The following is a 21,436-nucleotide window of genomic DNA, read 5'->3' on the forward strand; positions in this document are numbered from 1 at the left end:
CATTGTTCGACGGTGCATTATCGTGGGACAAGATCAAGTTTTCGACGGACTGATTTAGGCAAACGTTTCAAAACATCCAAATAGTATTCCTTTTTGACAGTCTGACCTTGTGGTAAGAAAACAAGAAAACCGTGAGCATTGACTGGAAATGACGCAATTTTTTTGGTCTCCGCTTGTTCGACGCGCGCCATTCACTCGCCTGATGTCTGGACTGCGTGTCGTACTCATAAACCCACGTCTCGTCTCCAGTAATGATGCATTGTTTTGTATGAAATTTAAGTCCTTCGGCACCAACTTGGCTACAAGACGACGGAGACCCAAATCGTTCACCACAATGCTTTGAACGGATGCTCAAGTCCTCTACGATCTCCCAGATAGTTAATTTGCGGTTTTTGGCTAACATTTCCTTCACAAGACGAGGTAGACCCTGCCTAAGATGGAGCGATGGCGTGGGCCAGGACGCCAGACAGTTTTTAGGGATATCGAATTGATGGACGTCGGCCCAAAACCTGGAGTCTCTGGAGTTCCTTATTAAGGCAGACCTAGACCGGATACCGGTTCTTGCGCCGTTGATGATGATGATGTTTGGAGAAGCAAATAGTATCCACATGTTACAATGGCTTGCCTTGTCATATACTAGACACTACTACGACATTCCTCGGCTAACACGAGTAAAACCTAAAACGAAAGAAACAAAAAGAAAAATCAACCTGGAAAATTTGTAACTCTGGAGCATCAAGTGTCACCGAGCTTTGTCTATCGAAAACCTTTGCTCATTTCTCATGCTCATTTTCTCCAACTTTAATGAGAATTCCAGCAATATAAGCTGAACATTCTGAGCCTAAGCGAAGTAAGATGGCGGGACTCTAGCGAGTACTCTTCTCCCACTTGCGGCACAATCCTTCTGTACTCTAGAAAGTCTAGTGGTAATGGACGCAAGGCGCGCTCTGTGCACCAATGGGCTCTAACAAATTCTTGCTGGGGCATGTGATGAAGGGGCATAGTTTTGGTAGAAAGTTTGTAGATTTCTACATATTGCACTGCAGCATCATCCCTTGACACACTGTTCGATTAGATCAGTTGGCTTCCGGCTAGCCGGTAACGGACATCTAATCCAACTTCTTTTTCTCCCTTGGTTTTTGTCCCGAAGAAGTGGGGTTAGCTCGTCTTAATCGAGTGCCCCAATCTTAGCTGAGTTCTCATCATTACTTCAACGCGAATTACATGTTCATCACATCAAAGATTTTTCCACGATCGGTGATCGTCATACGCCGTTCATCTCACGGAAAATTTTTGTCTCCATTGTCGCCAGCCGTCATTCATTGTTTTTGATAGTCGGCTATCGCTCAGAACCATAGAGTCACACAAGCCGGACGACACGGTAAAATTTGGAATTGAGACGTTTGTGGATATGTCGATCAGAAAGAACGCCGGTTGTGCAAAACCACTTCGTCCGAGTAGCGCTGATACATGATTGATTCGAGATATTTAAACTGATAAGTTCGCCAAAGATGACTCCCTCAACCGATCGCCCATTTCCTTGATTCCTTGGATATCCTCCCGATTCCAGAGAAGTGTACTGATCCCTAAATGTGAAAGTATGTTTAGTACCGCATCTACAGCATGCTCTATAGGTTTGAAGACGTTCCTGAGGCACTAAATCAGAGATTCTGTCACAAAGCTCTGCCAATTCATCATTCGCGCATTTAATAATCCAACTACCCTCTCGCTAGAATAATTACCCTTGAATGAAAACAACATCACAAAGTAACAAAGAGCACAATCACACAAGTGACTCTAATCATTCTACGTTCTATTAACTCGATCGTAGTAGCCACAAAGCATTTATCTCGAATACTTTCGCGCTGAGACAAAGCAAACAAAGGCTCGTAAGCTACGTACTTTACAAATGAACAGATAAGCCGAGCTAATATGTAGCGTGGAATGTGTATCGAATTAGATCTAAAAAGCATCCATGAGAAATGCAAGATACCAAGAGTTTTTCTGCTCTCGGACTTGCACTTGATATGGTTAGGTAAACAATGGAAATAATATTTGATTGCCAACAGAGTTAACAAAGATACAATAAATTAAACAATTATAAATGTTGATTCAAAAAAAATATGTAAATATGAATTCGTACGAATCTTTGGTCTATATTTATTCATTAACAAATCTGCTCTTGATTTTCAATGAATAATATTGCAGCCGTCATTTGCAATGTCTGGAGTTTTTTGTGTATCTAAAATTCTCACTCGGCGATCTATCTTTATTTCGATCAAGCTATTTTCGACTTTATTGTTATTTTTGATGACGTTAAGGTCAGGGAAGAACAAAGAACCTACTAAATGTACCAATACTGAAACTATGACTCCTCCAGAACATCTTCAGCTCCACAATGATAATGGACAACTCCAACTCCTGCCTAACATTGAAATCTTCGAACTAAATCATATCAGTGCAACCATAGATGAAATCAGACTCAACGGGCTACTTTGGGCAGGATATGAATTGACAAGATCCCGCCTGAAAAATGTTTAAGGACGATTTCTATCATAACTGACAAAGTGGTCCCACCCTCAGAGCAACAATCGCGTCTTCCGGGCGACCAAAAATAGGCCTGGAACTGGAAAAACCTTTAAGGAGGCTTAAGATAGCTCTAAAGTCTGAATGGCTGAAGGAAGCAGTAAAAAAGAACCCATAAAGAGGGGGTAGGGGGGGGGGGGGGGGAGGAGAAAAACTTCCGATAGATTAAGGTCGAGGGTCGGGGCCAGAACGACCTTTTAATCTGCATATGTTGTCTGTCAGGCCTGATAACTGCGAGGCAAACGACACGGCAGAATAGCTGAGGAACATAGGTCCCAAACTGCCAGGCTGGAAGAGAGCACAACTATCAACGTGCACTGACATTCTACCTTCCCAAAGCACCAACAATGGAGATAGAGAAGGTTATAGTGCCTCCAAACATAACTGTGGAAAGTATTCAGAAGTAAAGCAGAAGGCAAAGGAAAACTGTTCACGATCGAGGTGGATGAACAATCAAGAGCAACTAATACCGTATCAACTACAGATCCGGTAATATTTCGGTACCTGAAATACCCTTCAGCTCCCATCAAGATTTCCTGAGATCTCTGCACTTCATCTCTAATATTCTACGCCAAGACATCAAGGATGTCTTTAACGATTGGTAGTGGATATTGATCTGATGATAGATCCTTTGTGACGTTGGAGGTTTGGTGGGAGGTGGGGAAAGGTATCTTATTTGATTGTCTGTTTAGGTGTTGGTTGATGAGTTTCCAGTTTGCTCTACTGAAGTCAGGGACAGAGCCAGGAGGGGGGTTCTTGACTCTTCCTGGCAGTTTGCAGTCGAGGATGAATGCGCCGCGGTCACTGAGTCCAGAGTTGATTTTTAAGAAAGGGAAGATGCTAGAATTTGGGGTTATGGTGATGCTAGCGGAGATTGGGAATGGTAGTTGGAACGGAAGAAAGTTGCTTGTGCGGAACTGAAGTGGAACATGTTTCGGGCTCAGGAAGGGAGACGTGAGCCACTTGTAGAATTGGTGACCATTGAAGTTGAGATTATGCTCGAGCCATAAAGAGTGTCTGGCGTTCAGGTCTTTTTCAACGACGGAGGTCCAAGATTTCGCTACCTTATGTGGTTGAGAGGAGCCAAAGGAGATGAGTTTGGAGAGGTCGGAGGAATCGAAGGTGTCCTTCGGGCAGTACATAGATTGCAATGTATACCGTGGTGGACACTGTATCTATGGAGACGAGGGTGATTTGAATGGAAGAAGTCCACTGGAGGGTAGTGTAATGTAGAGAGGAATCTGGCGGAGATGAGCACTGCGGTTCCACAAGTGGTATGTTCGGAACAGATTATAATTTGGGAAAGAAGGTTTGTAGCGGTGGTTGAGCCTGTTGTATTCCTTGAGAGAAGTTCAAAATGGTTTCGACGTGCCCTTCCGACTAGCAGTTATCGTTTTGCTCAATAATAATTGGGCATTGACCATCATCGAAAACATTTCTAAAAGTTGCTGCATATTAACGCTGCTTTAGGAATAGTTAGTATGGCTAGACGGCGCAGGATGGGTCGGGTAGTGGAACTTGTTGCGGTGGGCTGGATACCCGCGGCATCGGGATATGACACCGAGGGGCGTACAAAGGAAGGAGAGGAAGGAGTGTTGATGGGGCATGGGGCTTATTTTGGGGTTGGTTCAGAGCGTGTGAGTGCCTTTGAGCGTTCTGCTTAGAGACGATCTTAGTGAAAGTCTTGCAGTTTCGGGAGTTTGCGGGTGTTCGTTGGAACCGCATTTGACGCACTTAGGTCTATCTTCTGGGGTTTTCGGACGGGCTGCTGGTGGATGGACTTGGTGGCTTTCACGCAGCGGTAATCAAGGTTGCAATCAGGGGCGGCGTAGCTAATTCTCTGGTAATTTTTACAAAGTAGGATTTGTTTGTTTCGAATTTCCTCGAAGCAAACGATTGTTCATTGAATGACCCCAGTTCTCTTCAGCTACTTCTGGGGGAAGGTCGCATTGAAGCCAGAAATCGAGAGTACTGTTCTCGATTTTGGCTCAGGTGGTCGTATAGGGATTCAATGATGTAATATTTTGGACGCTCTGGGAGTGCAGGTCGTTTATGATTTCTTTTGATGCGAAAATTCGGTCGAGGCCTCTGATGGTCAGATTTGCGGTTTTCTCGGATGGCAGGGTTTAAGTGTAGAACTGGTTTTGCTCTCGACCAGGAGCGTTTTTATGGAGATAGAAGACCCTTTCATTTTGACGAAGATTTGGTGAGATTTAGGGCCTAAGTTCTTGATGAAAAAGTCGCGTGGAAGCGATTTCTGTTCGGTTGACTTAGTGACGGAAAATTCACGGAAGGGGGGGGGGGCTGATAATACCAAGGGGAGATTCTTCTTACCTTGGCAGATCGGTTGGTGGATGTGGTAGTGGTAGTTGCGTTGCTGCTGGATGGGGTGCTGGGAGATGTGCCGGGTTGCTGGCCCTCTGTACAGCGGAGGAAGATGTTTTGGCTGGAGCTGCCACTTCCAGGGCATTGATGCGTTGTTGCTGGTTTCGGATTATGGCGTGGAGAGATTCAATCTCTTAGGGGTGTTTCAGGCCTCTTCTGCTGATTTGACATTAGTTTTTTTTTGCTACAACTCAACTCTACCCTCAAAGGACAGAAGGGTCAATTCCATAAGCAAGGACATTCGAATATGTTTTACAAGACTCCATTTCATTACAAAATCAAGCCTTTTTTTAAATTTTTTCCTTAACACGTTTAACTAAAAATAACTTTTTTTTCCCATTCCAGTTCAGCAATGTTCTATTCGTCCTACTGCCGCCTATTCTAATTCATCTATTCAAAGAATACGCACGCCTTGTAAATCCAGGAATTCATGTGATTTGGGTACTTTTAATTATTGTCGGATTAAGCTCAGCTTACTTCCACGCCACACTGAGCCTTATTGGACAACTGCTCGATGAATTGGCAATTCTATGGGTTTTCATGGCCGGATTCTCGTTATTCTTTCCCCAGAGATTATTTCCCAAGTATTGTCGTGGCAATCGGTAAGTATTGGCGAATCTGAAGTCAGAGAAAGATAAAATGAAGGGTGTTAACGTGAAATCGTTTTAATTCGAGTGTTTTTTCTCCATTTTCAGGAAGGAATTTGCCAAGTTGATGTTCTACTTTGCACTCGGTGGGACGTTTCTGTCAGTGTGGAAGCCGATTATCAACGCTTTTGCACTAATGGCACTAGGGATTCCTACTATGATGTTGCTGTATAAGGAGCTTCAGAGGTGAGTTTGTGATTTAAATATTCCTGAATTTGTGGGATTTTATTTTGGATTTAATGCATGGGATATGTCCTAGAGTTCGCAGCAGAAAGGATTGAACACTTCCAAAAAATTTAATTTTCTAAAAAAAGCTCTGACACACCACCAAAAACTACCATATTGGTTCTTTAGGAGGGGGTCTTCGGGAAATGCCATCGTGATTGGCAGATGAAAAGACTAACTATTGGGCTAAGCGTTAATATAACCGGTATAAATGCTGATGTATTATGACGAGGTAGTGGCTACCAGTTGGTGTCAGTAAGCTCCTCTTGGGTGTCGTAAGTAAGTTTCTTGAATTAAGTTCGAAAACGAGTCCGATTTTTGAAGTAACAAGGACCCATTTGGGATTGGGATGATATCATACTGAGGTTTGTCATGACAGGCTTAAAACAGACGTTTTAGCGTTGATGTTATCTTGCTATTTTCGGCCATCAGGGGAACAACTGAACCATGCATCTTTTCTCCCTTAGAACTAGCCTTGTTCCAAGGTCATCTTTAGTAATCTCAAAATATTTTTGAGAGTGGTAATTTCCCGCAAGGATAAAACTTGTCAATAATGAGCGAATTCTTGGAGGCATATTGTGGTACACGATTAACCTTAATTAAATCATGTTGGTCAGTGCCTGGAAAATGTCCTTGGATAATAGTGACGTTGGTTAAACGTTTGGTTTGGGCTACCCCCGTGGACTTTTGGAAGACCTTATACGTCGAAAATAGAGAAGACTCGGTTTTGTCATCAACCATATCGGTGGAATGCGCGCATTCCCATAGTTTGTTTTGGTTCAGTATTATTTTTCATAAGCAACTTCTTCTTGTGACAGCCCTTTCTTCGTCCGGTTCAGTCCTGCTTATTTGTTGCTTACCATGCATTTGATTGTAATCTTGAATTTCTGCGTCAAATGATAACAGGCATAACTATACAATGGGTCGTTTTGTTGACTGATCGCGTAGTTTGACAGTTACTGCACGAACAAATCTATGTTCTTCCGGATGAACGTGTATGATGCGTTCTAAGGGCCATTTCGTAGTTGGAGTGTTCTCGTTTTTTTACTAGGATTGGTTGCCGGAGCTCGAAATTTTTTTTGCGGTTTCAACGATTTAGGTCTCTGTTGTAACTTAGTGAGGTTCTACGTCTGCCATCGATTCCAAAAATGAAGTGATAGTTTCTGCGTGAGCTACCATCGCTTCAAGGTTGATAAGTTATCGGGAAAAGATTAGATAGAAGATGTGGCAGACCCTGACTCAAATGGAGCGATGGGGTAGGCTAGGATTCCAGGCAGCTTTTAGGTATGTCAAATTGGTGAATCTCCGTGCAGAACCAGGATGTCTAGAGTTCCTTACTAAGGCAGTCCAAGACCGGATATCGGTTGTAGCGGCGTTGATGATGAGGAATAGATTCCAGGATTGCGAACATCGAATTGACGATGAGAAAGTGACCTGGCCAAAGAACGGCTGCATAGGTAGCGCTTCTTTTTGCGCTAACACTGCGTAGATTTCTTCTACATTGCGCAGCGTTTCTCCGAATGTTTTTGTCATGTGTCGTTTAACCGGATTAACGCCAGCTTGTCATAGTCCGCCAAAATGTGAACGGTTGGTTGGAATATGATGCCAGATAATGCCTTCGTTGCCTTAATATGCGTTTATTTCGGTTTCGACCATTTGGTCAATCATTTTTAATTGCTTTCCAGACGTAGCAGTAGTAAGAGCGCTTATACAAATAAAGACTGCTATATATGCCTTACTAGTTTTCGACCCACGATCGCTGGTTGGTCCGGCAAAATCTAGACCAGTGGGCCAGAATGGTGGCGGGCATGATGCGCTTGAACTCCGATGCCGAGTGAAATCCCGAGCAGGTAAGTATTGTGTACGTCGAGACAAGAGAGAATTTGCCATTGCGCTGGTCAGGGAAGCGGAAGATACCGTAACTTACAATGATTTCATGAATGTATATTGCATCACGAAAGAGCTTGGATATGGTCGCAAATCTTCCTATGGTCCTGTGAAGGGCGTCAACAATCATCCACGAGGATGAACAACTGAAGAAGTGGAAGGAACACTTCACCACGATTCTTAATCGTATCTCTTCCGGTGAAGTTCCTCCTCGTGTGGATGAAGTGGCTAGTCACCGTAACATGCGGACACTGACTATTCCTCTAAGCAAAAGAGAAATCCTTTCGGCCATCAATGCACTCAAACGGAGTAAAGTCGCTGGGTTTGGTGGTCTCTCCGCAGAGTTATTTGATCATTCGTATAGAAACCTTGGAAATTCGAGTAGTTTCTTAGAGAGTGGAAGAAGGGGGTGATTATCAAGATTCCAAAGAAGGGGACCCGTTTTGAGCGTGACAATTGGAGGGGTATCTGAGTGGTCCTTGTCGTTGTAAAGATAATAGCTAAAATAATTCTGGAACTCATCAAAGAACATCTCGAAACCTTGATCGCCAGAAAGTGGGCTGGTTCCCGCTCCGGATCCTCTTGCATGGACCACATCAACACCCTACGGATCATTTATGAACAGTGCGAGGAGTTTAGACCTTCGCTGCACCTAATCTTTTTCGATTTCGAGCAAGCTTTCGATTACGTGAACAGGGAGTTTTACTAGAGTGCTCTACTTAGGAGGAACCTTCCAGAAAAACTAACAGCTGTTATCAGAGCGAGATTTGGTGGCGCAAAATGTCACGTGCTGCACCGAGCCAAAATCTCGGAGCAGTTTGACATATAGAAAGGAGTCTGTCAGGGTTACATCCTGTCGTTCTTCATGCTGCCTTGTCCGAAGGACATGATGGAGTTCAATGGACAATGAGATCATCCATCAAACACCTTCTCTCACCAGGTCATGGACCTGGGCCAAATGACTGTGAATTTGGAAATTGAAGCAAATAGAGTTGGACTGAATATAAACACCAACAAAACCGAGGTTCTCAGTCTAATGGGTCATCGCCCTCTCCCTATCTGCATTAATGTTTAGAGCATCGAAACCCTCGATCAATTTGTATATTTAGGAAGCTTGGTTTCTGCGGATGTTGACCAGCCCATTAACAGCGCTAGATCCGCTTCCGTTGCGGTGTCTAAAGCCTGGAAATGCAGGAATCCACTCTCCCAAGATGGCCGACGATTGGGTTGTCCCAAGAGGACTTGGCACAGAGCAGTAGAAGTTGAATGCGAGCGTCTCGGGAAGTCGTGAAGGAGCTGAAGCGCATTTCAGGTAACCGCGAGCGATGGCGCCTAGGTGTGGTTGACGCACTATACCCCACCAAGAAGTGAAACGCAACCATATAATCTAGTAATTTCATCATGAAAGGTTTTCTGCTGAGTGCTTTTAACAGTCCAAACCACCGTAGATTGAAGTCCTTAAGTTGTTTCGATGTGAGTGCACGTTATGCACAATCAGCTGATTTTTTGGGGGATGAAATATGGTGCCATTGGGCTATAGTGCTTATTGAATATATTTCGCTTATGCGGTTCCTCACGTATGTATGCTAACGGGCGATCACGGAGGACGGGGGACGAGGCTTGAATCAGTCCAATAGTATGCTTGGATGCCCATACAGTCGTGGAAGAACGATTTCGTTTGTTCCATTAGCTTCACTGACAGGACGGTGTTAGCCAAATCAAGATGGGGAGGAGTCATTTTTGTTTTCGAGGTTAGTAATTTGATAATTGGTTCATCTTGACCACTTTTCTGGGACCTAATGTATATTATTGCTGCTACTGCTTGTCTATAAGCGTCACAAAATCCATGGAGCTTGAACCGATCCCGAGAGGTCGTACCAACTAAGGGCACTTTTATGGCTTCGGTTACGGGTATTTCAGGCAGATAATTCAACTCTTCCTTGGAAAAATCGTGGCGTAAAGAGTTATACCAATCAAGTTTCTATAACCACAATTTTTGCATATACGAGTAGATTTTGTCCCTTGTTGTGATTCGTTCAAGCCTTCCCAGAGGGTTAAAAATTGTCGTTATGAGTGATGCTACCGCGTAGTGGCTGATGATGCCCGATGATTGTGGGCGCCAGATGATTCATCTGTATTTTTTGCTTGCTCAGGAACCTGAAAAGATGCCGAAATTGACTGTGAAGGTCTGCCCGCACACATTGAAGCTCCATCGAAGCGCTTCTGTGCATAGTCAGAAAAAAAAGTTCATAAACACATATTTATACATCAATAAGTATGCCCCGATTCGCCAATAGGGGTGGCGCCTGTGGGAGATCTGTCAATTCTTCACAGCTCTGTCTGTCATATCCGATTTACTAGGAAAAGGCTCAACCAATTGTCAAACATTTTGGTCTGTGAATTGCGCCTTGCAACACTTCCCCTCGAAACTTTAGCTCCGGAAACAAAAGGCTTTAACATGGACAAGGAGACGTTCTTGGTCCTGTCGCCGATGGCAAGCCTAAAGAAGTGCTTCCCTCTGTTCAGTACTTCATATGGGCCATCATATGGTAGTTGCAAGGACTTTCGGGAAGCATCCACGCGAACTAAGACGTGTGTGCAAACATCCAGGTCTCTGGGAGTGTCAGTTCTTGTCAAAGAATGACGGAATGGCGGGCAGATTTAAATCTCGCCACGGTGTCCGGGAGCAAAGGCATACCCAGTGGTGAAAAAAGCCGACCTGGTATCGAACACAGGAACGCTAGGGAGTCTCAAATTCTCCCCATATCCCAACGACGAACTGGCGACGGAACTGGCGACAAAATCCTCACGATGAGCTGTACTTAGACCAAGTAAATCGAACGCCAGGACTTGCGATCACTAGGAGTTATCGTGTGCCATTATGGCGGCCTTCAGTGTCCTATAACAGGGTTCCAGCATCGCATTGAATTGGTGGTGGCATTTGAAGCCCAGGAGTTTGCCCAACTTCGAGAACAGGATAATCTTGAACTGCATTCCCTGGTCAGTAATAACTTCGGCCGGAATTCGAAAGCGTGAAATCTATTCAGACAAAGGGCCTCGGCGCACGATTATGCGGAAATGTCGGCCAGAGGTATTGCTTCAGGCCACCGCGTGAACCTATCGATGATTGTGAGGCAATACTTGAAGCCATGCGAATCTCGCAAGGGGTCAATAATGTGGATGCGGATCGTGTGAAAACGGTTTGTAGACCGAAACAAGTCGGGAAACCGGCAGCTGGTCGCTTTCCATCAAACTTGGTAGGATCAAGCTCTATATTATAGCCTACATTGCTGAAATTCGTGAATTACTCAAAATTATGGTAATGTACTATTATTAACTTTATTTGAAAGAATATCGGTACGGGAGGTATTTCGGAGCCTAGCGACCACATAGTGGCAGCCTCATGATTTTTTTCAAATATTTCGGAGGGACAGTTTCTGAGAATGGCCCCGTTAAATAAATGATCACTTCCAACCCCCTGAACTCCCCGCTTTTCCAACAAATGTCAAAAGTATGATACCCCACATGACTATATTGGGTGAAAAAAGAATTTACATCTCCTTTTGCATGCTAGGACCTCCCTTTAAATTCGACGTAATAGGATGTAACTCAGTGTATGCGTGAGCGTCCACAGCTCCAACCTTTCCACCGAATTTGGTGTCAATCCCTGCTACAGTCTCCGAGAAAAAGCGTGTGACAGACAGACAGACAGACAGACAGACAGACGGACAGACAGACAGTAAATCGATTTTAATAAGGTTTTGTTTTATACAAAACCTTAAAAATGAGCCTACCTCTTTCTGTAAGTGCATTGTGACTTTACACTTCTAGTACGCGATACACTGTCTGGTCCAGGAGTTAACATCCTTATTCATTGATGGCCAGAAATATCCACCAGTGAGAAGCCGATTCGTTGTCCGATTGCCTGGATGCGCAAGATCGTGTATTGCATAGAATCCTTCCTTGCGAAAAGCGGCCGGAATATATGGCCTAGGTCCCTTTTCAGAGGTCTCCCAGACTATTTCGGAGATTGAGCCGAAAAGGGGAAACTCGTAAAATTCGTATTTAGTCTTGTCCCTGAGGCTCTGAAGCACTGCGTCATCCTTTGGAGCCTCGATGATTGCCGAAAAATCGACCGTGACAGAGATTTTAACCTCCGTGAACACTGTGAACGGCCTGTTTTCTAGGGAGGCTGGCAGATTTGGTTCATCTTTTGATGAAGAGCAGCACCTACTGCGATGACTGACGCATCGACGAATACGGCTAGAGGTGCATTTGCGTAAGGAAATGATAGGAGTGTAGCGTCAGCCGGTTATTGTTTGGCTAGCTCAAAAGCCTGGGTGGCCTCTATAGACCACGCAATCACGCGTGAATTTTTAGTCTTGGGTCCACCAGACAAGTAGGCATTGAGGATCGCTTGATGTTGTCCGGCTTTGGGCAAAAAACGACGATAGAAGTTTAACATGCCCAAAAACCTTCGCAAATTCTTAATCTATGACGTGTGTCGAAGAATCGCATAAACGCAACACTAATTACTCGTTCCGATTTACCACAAAGCACTTCTCCACTTGAACTGGCTTCGAAATACGGGACTGGTATTAGTCGAGCATCCAATTTTTCCTGACTCGTCGGAATCGTTCGCCCGAACACCATTCACTTTCGATCGTCTTCCCTCAGCAATCTAGAAAACTCTCTAGAAAAAAGTCAAAACGTCAAATTTAGATCAGTTGCCAGGAAACTCTAACACAGGCCAATTTCCCACAAACCGCACAGGAAAGGAGTGTGCTTAGCAGATTTTCCTCTCAGCCTCACACAATGCAGAAGAACAGCAGCACGCTAAAATCGTAGGTTATCCTGAAGCCAAAAACAAATTCGAGTCATTTCCACTAAATTTCCATCTCTACCGTGGCCTTTAACCAACTACCCGGTTCAGCTGATCCGCTGTCAATCGATCAGCCGATCTAGGTTTCGCTAATTTCGTCCCCGGTCCATGGCCTTGAACTTAAAAGTCCATGCCGGGTCAGTGTCAACAGCAATGTACACTGCTGTGTTGAAGGCTGCAGCAGGTCATTTCCCTCAGCCACGATCAATCGCCTGCCTGTATCCAATAGTGTACAATATGAGCAAGTTTATAAAAAAAATAGAACTTGAGTTGGTTTAATTGAAATTGGACTATGAAATTTAAGGGAAAAGGACCAGTTGTTGAGCTGACGCTCCAGACGAATGGTATCGTTGCCTGTTGGGGAGGTCGTTATTCTTCATCGTGTTTCTTGATGGCTTGCTTGAACCTTGTCATTATGTCCAATGCCAAAGAATGAAATTTTTTACTCTGACAGAGACGGAGAATAATCGATTACACCTCCATCGACATCCCCTAATAAGTGCAAGATGAATTGCATGTCATTGCCTGAACGATAAATTGGGCTACCTCCCACCTTTCAATCATCTCAATCGCTCCTGTATGATATCATCTCTGATAACTTTCAAGCTGAAGTCCAAAGTAACAAAGTATCTCTTACCCTGGCAATTTTCAGATTGCATTCTAAGATTTATGGTCAATTACCCAAGTGACCTTATCGCCTCCCCCACCGATTAGGCAGCTTAACGTTCTCACGGATCTATCTTGTATCTTTTGATTAATTTGCACATTTCACTATCGATAATATCCGTGTGTTTGTTTATCGAGTGTTTTTTTTTATCTATCATTTAAACGATGATAAACAAACCGCAAGCGAGCTTGGGGCTCAGTACTTGAGTACGGGGTCTGAGCGCTGTTTGTTGCTGATAGTGATGTTTATTACCCAGGCGGTCACACCTCTCCGCGATAGTGCTAACTTGGTTATAAATCTATTAAATCGCTGTTAATTGATTCGATCATAATCATGAAATTGCAATTGGAGTGTGAAAGTTAGAGGCCAATTGGTCAGAGCTGATTCCAGAGGTTGCGCAATTCAAATGAAATTTATTGTTGTCGATCGACTATGTCACCCTCATTCCGAATTCGGTGCGGATGTACTACATTTTCCGATATCTTGATAGATTCATTAAATTCCTCAATTTATTTGGTACCAATTGGTGAAATCACTCCCCTCACTGCTCTCTTATTGATGATTACAAAGCGATGATTTAATCAATTATGTATGAAAACTAGAAGGAACTCTAAATTGCCGATTCCATTGAGCCCCCAGACGCCCCCACACACCCCCATTTTGATTGTGGCTTTGTTATCAATTCTTGATACGGCCAGCATGATAGCAACAATTTAGATTTTAAATATTAATTCTAATTCATTTGGCTCTAGATTTCCAGTTGCCTAATTGGCCGTGGAGTAAGGTCCGAGGTTGCGAATATTTCACAACTTTTATTGATTAGGACGCTCTCGATGGACTGCGATTGATAGGAGTTGGTATGATTGCTCTCGTTGGGTGGTAAAGGTTAGAATGCGTTTATGGAGCTTTGATTGCTCTTGATTTATGAATTGCTGATGGTATCATGCTGTTGACTTTTGATTGAACTTATCTAGCGACATTTATCCATTTATGAGCGGCTATTTTGGTTCGCATCAATTAGGACCATTTGAATCTAAGACTCGTTTAGAGTCACACCAAACCCGCTAGGAACAATTACTGAATGAGATTCAGAAAACTTATCACCATATCGATCTCCTTTAATTACGGAAAATTTGTATGCATTTCATATCTCCTCTTTTAGCTTGTTCAATAGTCACACGTGTCATTCAGCTTTTCCAAGCACGAGACTGAATTTAGTGGCATGAAAATGGGAAACTGTTACATGTTCTTTACGCACGACATAATGCTGATGTTTCGTACAAGAAATGACATGGAACAGTTCTTTTGACCTGTCGGGGGGTAAGTTATATTAAGAAAGTGCGGAGAAAGTGGAAGAGCTTTTTATGTAATATTTTAGCGCTGAGAAGGACGTCAGCATTTACACTATTCGTGTATCATGTTATGCATATTTTAGACGATTGTTGAGCTGGTGTTTTTCCGCTTTCGTTTGTCTATTTTTGAGTAGGGAAAAGATTAACGAAGGTTATTCTTCTGTTTCGAGGCAGAGTCCCAGCTAGGATACCTTCGTTATGTCGAGAACTCCAGATTCTTTTGACACATTACGTCGGTTCAAGTCAATTAATTTTATAGAGTACTTTTGGAGGCATCTTCAGACACGATATGTTTTCAGTGTAGGGTAGGTAGGTAGGTCTCAGTGGCCGCTCCGAGGAGCCCAATTAGCGCTGTGGTGCGCCGTTTTGATGCCACAAACTCCTAAGACCGTGACTGCTGTTATGAAAGCAGGGGGACAGGGTCGAGCCGGCTCGGATCTTCAGAGCCAGTCCGTAGCTTTCATGAAGGGAATCAGCTTTCCCAACCTGCAGCTAGAAATCTCTCTAAAGTCCCCAAGGAATGGTTCACCTAGTGTCCGTAGCCTGACTCCAGCTAGAGCTGGGCAATCGCAGAGAAAGTGCATGGACCAGTGCCCCGTGCAGACCGCCGTAATCTTGAATGCATTTCTGCCCAGGAGCTTTCGTGATCGGGCTATGTTATAAGCGGGCCAAATTCTCCTTGACTTGGTACAGCTCGTTATCCTTCGCCATCTAAGGCCTGCTGCTGCTTGGTAGTGCGAGTAGACTCCGCCCCTGATAGCCGCCAGCAAAACACCCACTGTATTCACCGAAAGGCTGCCAAGAACAGAGCCTCGCCTGGCCAATCCGTCAGTTCGCTCATTCCCCTGTGCCCGGGAACCCAGAGGAGGGTCACCTTGAGCGTGCCGTCCAGATGGTTCAGCGCGTCTCTGCACTGCCCCACTAGCCTGGAAGATGTCGTCGCTGAGTACAAGGCCTTGATGGTCGCTTGGCTGTCGGTCAGAATAGCTATGTTACTCTTGGCGCTCGAATCTTGCTGCAACCATCGACAAATTTCCAATATCGTCAGTACTTCCGCTTGGAATACACTGGCAAAATTTGGGAGACCATACGACTTGCATACACTGTGTGTATTCGAGAAAACCCCGCGCCGACTCCACAGGCCATCTTTCATCCATCGGTAAAGAATACTGGGTCATAACCTTGCAACACGCCGCCGGTCTTCCAGTTGGCCCTGGTCGGAAAGTTCACAGCAAAGTTTCTCGTGAAGTTCAGTTTGCGTGTGGTATAGTCCATGGAGATGCCCAAATTTCGCGAAGTACTTCATCTAGGATGTTACTGTGGCCGTAGGACTTCGTTGCCCAGCATTCAGAATCACGTAGTCTGACGGCACTGCACCCTGAAACGTACTTAATATGGAGGTCTAGGGGAGGAGATGCAGGAGTACATTGAGAGCATTTGTCGGGCAGGACTGCAGAGCCCCAGTAGCACCTGCACACGCGGTTCTTTGAATCCTATTAAGCTTCATCCTATTGTGTTTTTTGCTCAAAGCCTCAAAGCAAACCATACAATAGAGCCGTACCTTAGGATCGGCCGCACTACAGCCGTGTACATGCAGAGAATCATCCTCGGCCGGAGACCCCATTTCTTTGCAAAGGTCCTCTTGCAGGCATAGAAGGCTATACAGGCGTCCTTAACCTCAGTTCTGTGTTCAATCTCTAATTTAGCTTCGGATCCAGGATTACACCCAGATACTTTACATTGGAGCAAAGAATCAACTTTTGTTCATTCAGCCGTGGTAGGTGGAATTCAGATACCCTTTTCTTGGTGGTGAATAGCATCAGTTCTGTTTTGGCTGGGTTTATGCCGAATCCGCATCTTGCGGCCCACAGCCACACCTTTCACAACGCTTCTTCCATGATGTCGCTCATAATGGACGGAAACATCCTTGACAATATTACCAAGTCGTCGGCATACGCCATCACCTTCACCCCGCTGCTGTCCAATGTTCGTTAAATTTCATCCATTACTATTAAGCAGGGCGCCGGAGAGATGGCGCCACCCTCGGGCGTGCCTCTGTTCACAGCTCTAGTCAAGTGGTTGCCTCCCAGATCCGATTGGATTATCCTGGTACTTAGCATGGATATAATCCAATGCGTAAGATACCCCTCAAATCCAATACCGGTCAAGGCTTCCTTGATGACATTGGTACTAACGTTGTTGAAAGCTCCCTCTATATCCAAGAAGGCAGCAACCGTTCCAATTACCTCCTGGAGGGCGGTTTCTGTTGATTTCCTTTGAGGTAGGCATGCTGGGACTTAAAGAAAGGCGTTCTCTCCGTAATCGTCCTTAAGCGGATGTCCAGGACACTCTTAAGGTGTTCTGCACGAAAGAGGTTAGACTGATTGGTCGAAAGTCCTTCGCGGACTCATGACCGCGCCTGCTCGATTTAGGTATGAAAAACACTCGTGCGCGTCTCCAGGACTGTGGTACGTATCCTAAAGAGACGCAGCTCCAGTAAATCACAACAAGCCACGGCACAACCCTTTCCTGCTAATTCTGTAGCATGACTAGCATTACGCCATCTGGGCCCGGAAATTTTTATCCGGAGAAGCTGTTCATAGTCCAGCCGATCTTATCCTCGGTAATTACCGATTTAATAGTCTCGGGCGGCTGGAGTGGCCGCAAACCCTCCAAGCAAGGTTCCGACTCACAGTCCTTCTCGCTGCCGGGAAAGCGCGTTTGAATAGCAGCTCCAAGGTTTTACTAGAAGATTCTGTCCAGGAGCCTACTGACTTTTTAAGAAAGGATGGGCTCTTATCTTCTTTAGACAGAATCTTACCGAGCCTCGCAGATTCACTGGTGTTTTCCATGTTCTCACAATAGTCTGTGTATGGCTGCCAATATTTATGCCTGTAGCAGATGTTGAAGATTTTTCTGGTCAGCTTCCTGAGGCTGGAGAGATCTGCACTCCACCACGGTGGCAGTGTCTTTTTGCTGTACTTAGTAGGACACGAGACTTTAAAGACGGCATGCTTTTCCAGAGCCCACACCTTTGACTCCAGTTCGTCTGTCATGCCAATCTTACCAAGTTGCGCACCGGAGAGTTTGTTCTTAGTTACTTGACCAAACTTTCTCCGGTCAATCCTCCTGGGATCTCTGAAGGGTTTGGAGACCTCTGCGGCGAGATCTAGACTGAAAAATATTCAACTGTGATCTGAGAAGGATCGCTGGTCAGACACTCGCCAGTTCTTTACCCTAAGAATGCCATTGTCGGTTAATAGGATGATATTAAGGAACTCCTCCCAACCGTCACAGTTCACCGAGCTAGGGAAATGGAAGGTTCGTATACTGCCGCTGGTACCCACCGATAATAATAATAATCGTTGGCGCAACAATCCATGTTGGATCAGGGCCTTGAAGTGTGTTAGAGCACTTCATTCAAGACCGTAACGGTACACTAGGAGGCAATGTGGTCAGCATTGCGCTCGGCCGAGATTATTACCCTATTTTGGCTCAGGTACTCACTCACAGCTGAGTCGACTGGTATCCGACGTCAAATCACGATACAAATTCCACTGCCACCAGTGAGATTTGAACCGCAACCTTCCGTACGACAGCCTTGTGCTCTAACCACTGAGCTATCCGGACACCGATAGGTTTGAAGTAATAATAAAATCAAAGAATGACTCACCTCTCTCGTATATTTCGGAGCTGCCCCAAAGCGTATGGCTTGCATTAGCATCGCAGGCTATCAACAGGTTGGTCTTCTTTGTTGCTGTGTGTTCGTCAGATGTTGTAATTCTTCTGGCGGAGCTGATTGGTCGTGAGCCATGTAAGCCGAGGAAATATACACGTTCTCCGCACCCGCTAGCTCCAGCTTGACCACGACTAGGTCACTGGAACTCAGGTCCGGGCACAGAAAAGCGTGCAGACTCTTCCTCGCAAGAATACATGCTCTAGGTCTGTCCATATTATAAATATTTGCTTTGGAGCCGTTTGGTTCAGTCGCCTCCGACCCAGGGCTCCAGTATTAGTGCGATGTCGATGTCATCCTCTAGGAGGAAGACAAGCAGATTAGCCGAGGTGCACTTCGAGTGTTGCAGATTTATGTGCGTTACCCTCAGCATGATCTGCTTGCTTGGGGGGTTCGTTAATCCCCGTTGGACCGTCAATCGTCATCTCCTCCAACAGGTCGCTGGCGGCGTCTAGGCGGATCTACGTCGTTGTCCGGTTTCGGAGAGCAGAATACTTTTGCCTTTGCATTGCACACTCCGAACCACGCTTTATAGTCGATCTTTTTCAGTGGGTCCAGACGCTCCTCATTTGTCCATGGAAAACCTGGGGTTTCGAAGGCACAGGGATTGGACTAACTTGTCCTTATCCTTGCGGATCTGCGGCAACTAAATGCTAGCGACCAGTCTCCTAGGAATTTCGTCGTAAGGGATGACATTGAGCTTTACGCCCTCCCAGGCGACGTTGATTTTAACGACGCACGAATCGAGAAAATCCCTAGACAATTTGTCCTCGCAAACTATAACGTGAAACCCACGGACCACCTGAGAGGAATCGAATCAGGAGATGAATGGCTTTGGCTTCGGTGTCCAGAAAATGCTCAATGACCATCTCCGACAGCCTAGCCTCAACATTGGTCCACACCTTCCGTGCTAGTTTGCCCTTAGCGGAGTTACCATCACCTCCGCCACACGTAAGTGGTTACTGACCACGTCGCTGAAGGGTTTTGCAATTCGTGGCTCGTCGACTGATTGTTGCTGCGTACTTTTCTTCAGATGTTGCTTAGCGTCTGAGCTCTTGTCCACTCTGCCCCACTTCTGATCTTGCTCGACCTCGCCTTGAGATCGATTGCATTTCAGAGCGATGAGCTTCGCGCTCTCACCCAGACAGGAACCGCGTATAGCAGGATGGATTTCATTACCTCCGCGATAAGCAGCCGCTGATTATATTTTGGCTATATGGGAATTAGCCTTTGTTGCCTTTCCTCGCGCTTATCCAAGTCCCCCCTCAAGCTTGAGGGGGGGGGGGGGTATGTTTCGGGGAGGAATTGGGACTGAGGCGGAGGATTTTCCGAGCCCAGGGCAGGATTTCCTTAATTCGTGGAAAGTTTCTGCATTCAGGATAGTGTTCGTAAGGCAAGAGTTGGTGTGTTGGAGGTACAAGGAGCGGAGTATGCTTCGAATTGATAGGTCGAGATCGTATATCTCGGCCTTTAGGGTGTCGAAGTGTGGCGAGAATCTGTTTCTGAAAAGTCTGCGCCGAAGTGTTTTCTTCATTTGGATATCATTCAGGATGTCATTGGGGAGTGTGATGAGATTTTCATATCCGAGGGTGTGTTGAGGGAATAAGCTCATCGCATGAACTTTGCAATAGCTGAGTGAGCCGGTCGACAGGTTGTTGGTAATTTGGTGGGAGGTTGGGACCTCAATGTTGCTGAGTTCCCTGCTTATGTGGTGGTTGATGCATTTTCAGTTCGCTTTACTGAAATCCGGTACTGAGCGGGAAGGGGAATTTTCGACCCTTCCTGGCAATTTGCAGTCGAGGGTGACCGCGTCATGGTCACTGAGTCCAGAGGTGGTTTCTAGGAATGGGAAGGTGTTCGGATTTGAGACGATGGTGATGTTGGAGGTGATGAGGCAGTGGTCCACGTAGGAGTGATAGTTGGAACGGGAGAAGGTTGATAGCGGAGGGCTAACGTGTGATATGTTACGGCGTGAGGATGGTGGGATGAGCCACCTGTGGAGTTGGTGACCATTGAAGTTTGGGTTTTGGTCGAGCCATGTTTAGCGTTCAAGTCTCCGCCTATGCGAGAGCCCAGGCTTTGGCTACTTCGCGGGGTTGGCTTGAGCAAAAGGACAAAAGGTTGGATATATAAAAGGGATCAAGGATTTGGTGTGGGCAGTAGATCGCTGCGACAATTGAGTTGATGTTTAACTCAATAAATCTAACGTCAATTGTTGGAAGTTAGCGAGTTTACCATCATCGAGAACATGTCGGAACAGTTGTTGCATATTGATGTTGGTCGATGGGACCGCGTTAGCGCGCGTACGACACCGATGGGCATACGAAAGAGGGAGTATTGATGGGGTGCGGTGCCTGCTTCGGGGTTGGTTGAGGGGTGCGTGCGCGTCTTTTCGCCTTGCGCTTGGACATGACCAGAGTGAACGTCGGACAATTTTTGTAATTAGCCGGATGTTCGTTAGAGCCGCAGTTAATGAAATTGGGCTTTTCCTCTGCAGTTTTGAGACAGCGGTAGTCTAGGTTTCAATTGGGGGCGCCGTGGTCGATTCTTTGGCAGTTTATACACTGCAGTAATTGCCTGTTTCGGATTTCCTCGAAATGGACGATGGTTCGTTGGATGTCTCGGATTCGCTTTAGCTCAAAGAAGGTAGCATCAAAAGTGATGAGCCAGAGATCGAGCGTGTGGTTTCGATTTTGGCTCGTGAGGGAGTGATTTCTGAAGGGTGTTTTTGGTGGACGAGAATTCGCTGGGAGGGCTTACTGCCACGAGTGGGGGAATTTTCTTAACCTTTGTCTTGATCGGTGTGTTGCTGTTTGCTGTGTTGCTGCTGGATGGGGCGGTGTTGGCGTTGCTTGGCCTCAGGTCGGTTGCGTTCCTGCTGGATAGGGTGATGCTTGGGTTGCCGGGTCTTTGGGTGGCTGCGTTCTTCTCGGATCTCGGATTATAGTGTGAAGGGACTATTTTACCCGCAGTTTGGAAACGAGCGCACGCTTCTCTCTTTTCACGCGAACGAAATCTTGAATTTCATCTTGCGGCGCTGTCATGTGACGAGGTCGAGGTATCGAAGTC

The 21,436-nt window shown here is 45.6% G+C and overlaps 1 protein-coding gene across 1 annotated transcript in view; it reads left to right on the top strand.

The window, feature by feature from the left end:
* The window catches only part of LOC119650698 (alkaline ceramidase), a 46,114-nt gene that overhangs the window by 7,562 nt on the left and 17,116 nt on the right, over positions 1–21,436 (top strand). Inside the window, exons 2-3 of the mRNA XM_038053684.1 lie at positions 5,317–5,573; positions 5,667–5,804. Of these exons, the coding sequence (XP_037909612.1) occupies positions 5,317–5,573; positions 5,667–5,804 (395 nt within the window). The remainder of the gene's footprint in view (positions 1–5,316; positions 5,574–5,666; positions 5,805–21,436) is intronic.

This window comes from Hermetia illucens, chromosome 3 (assembly GCF_905115235.1).
Source record: "Hermetia illucens chromosome 3, iHerIll2.2.curated.20191125, whole genome shotgun sequence".
NCBI lineage: Eukaryota > Metazoa > Arthropoda > Insecta > Diptera > Stratiomyidae > Hermetia > Hermetia illucens.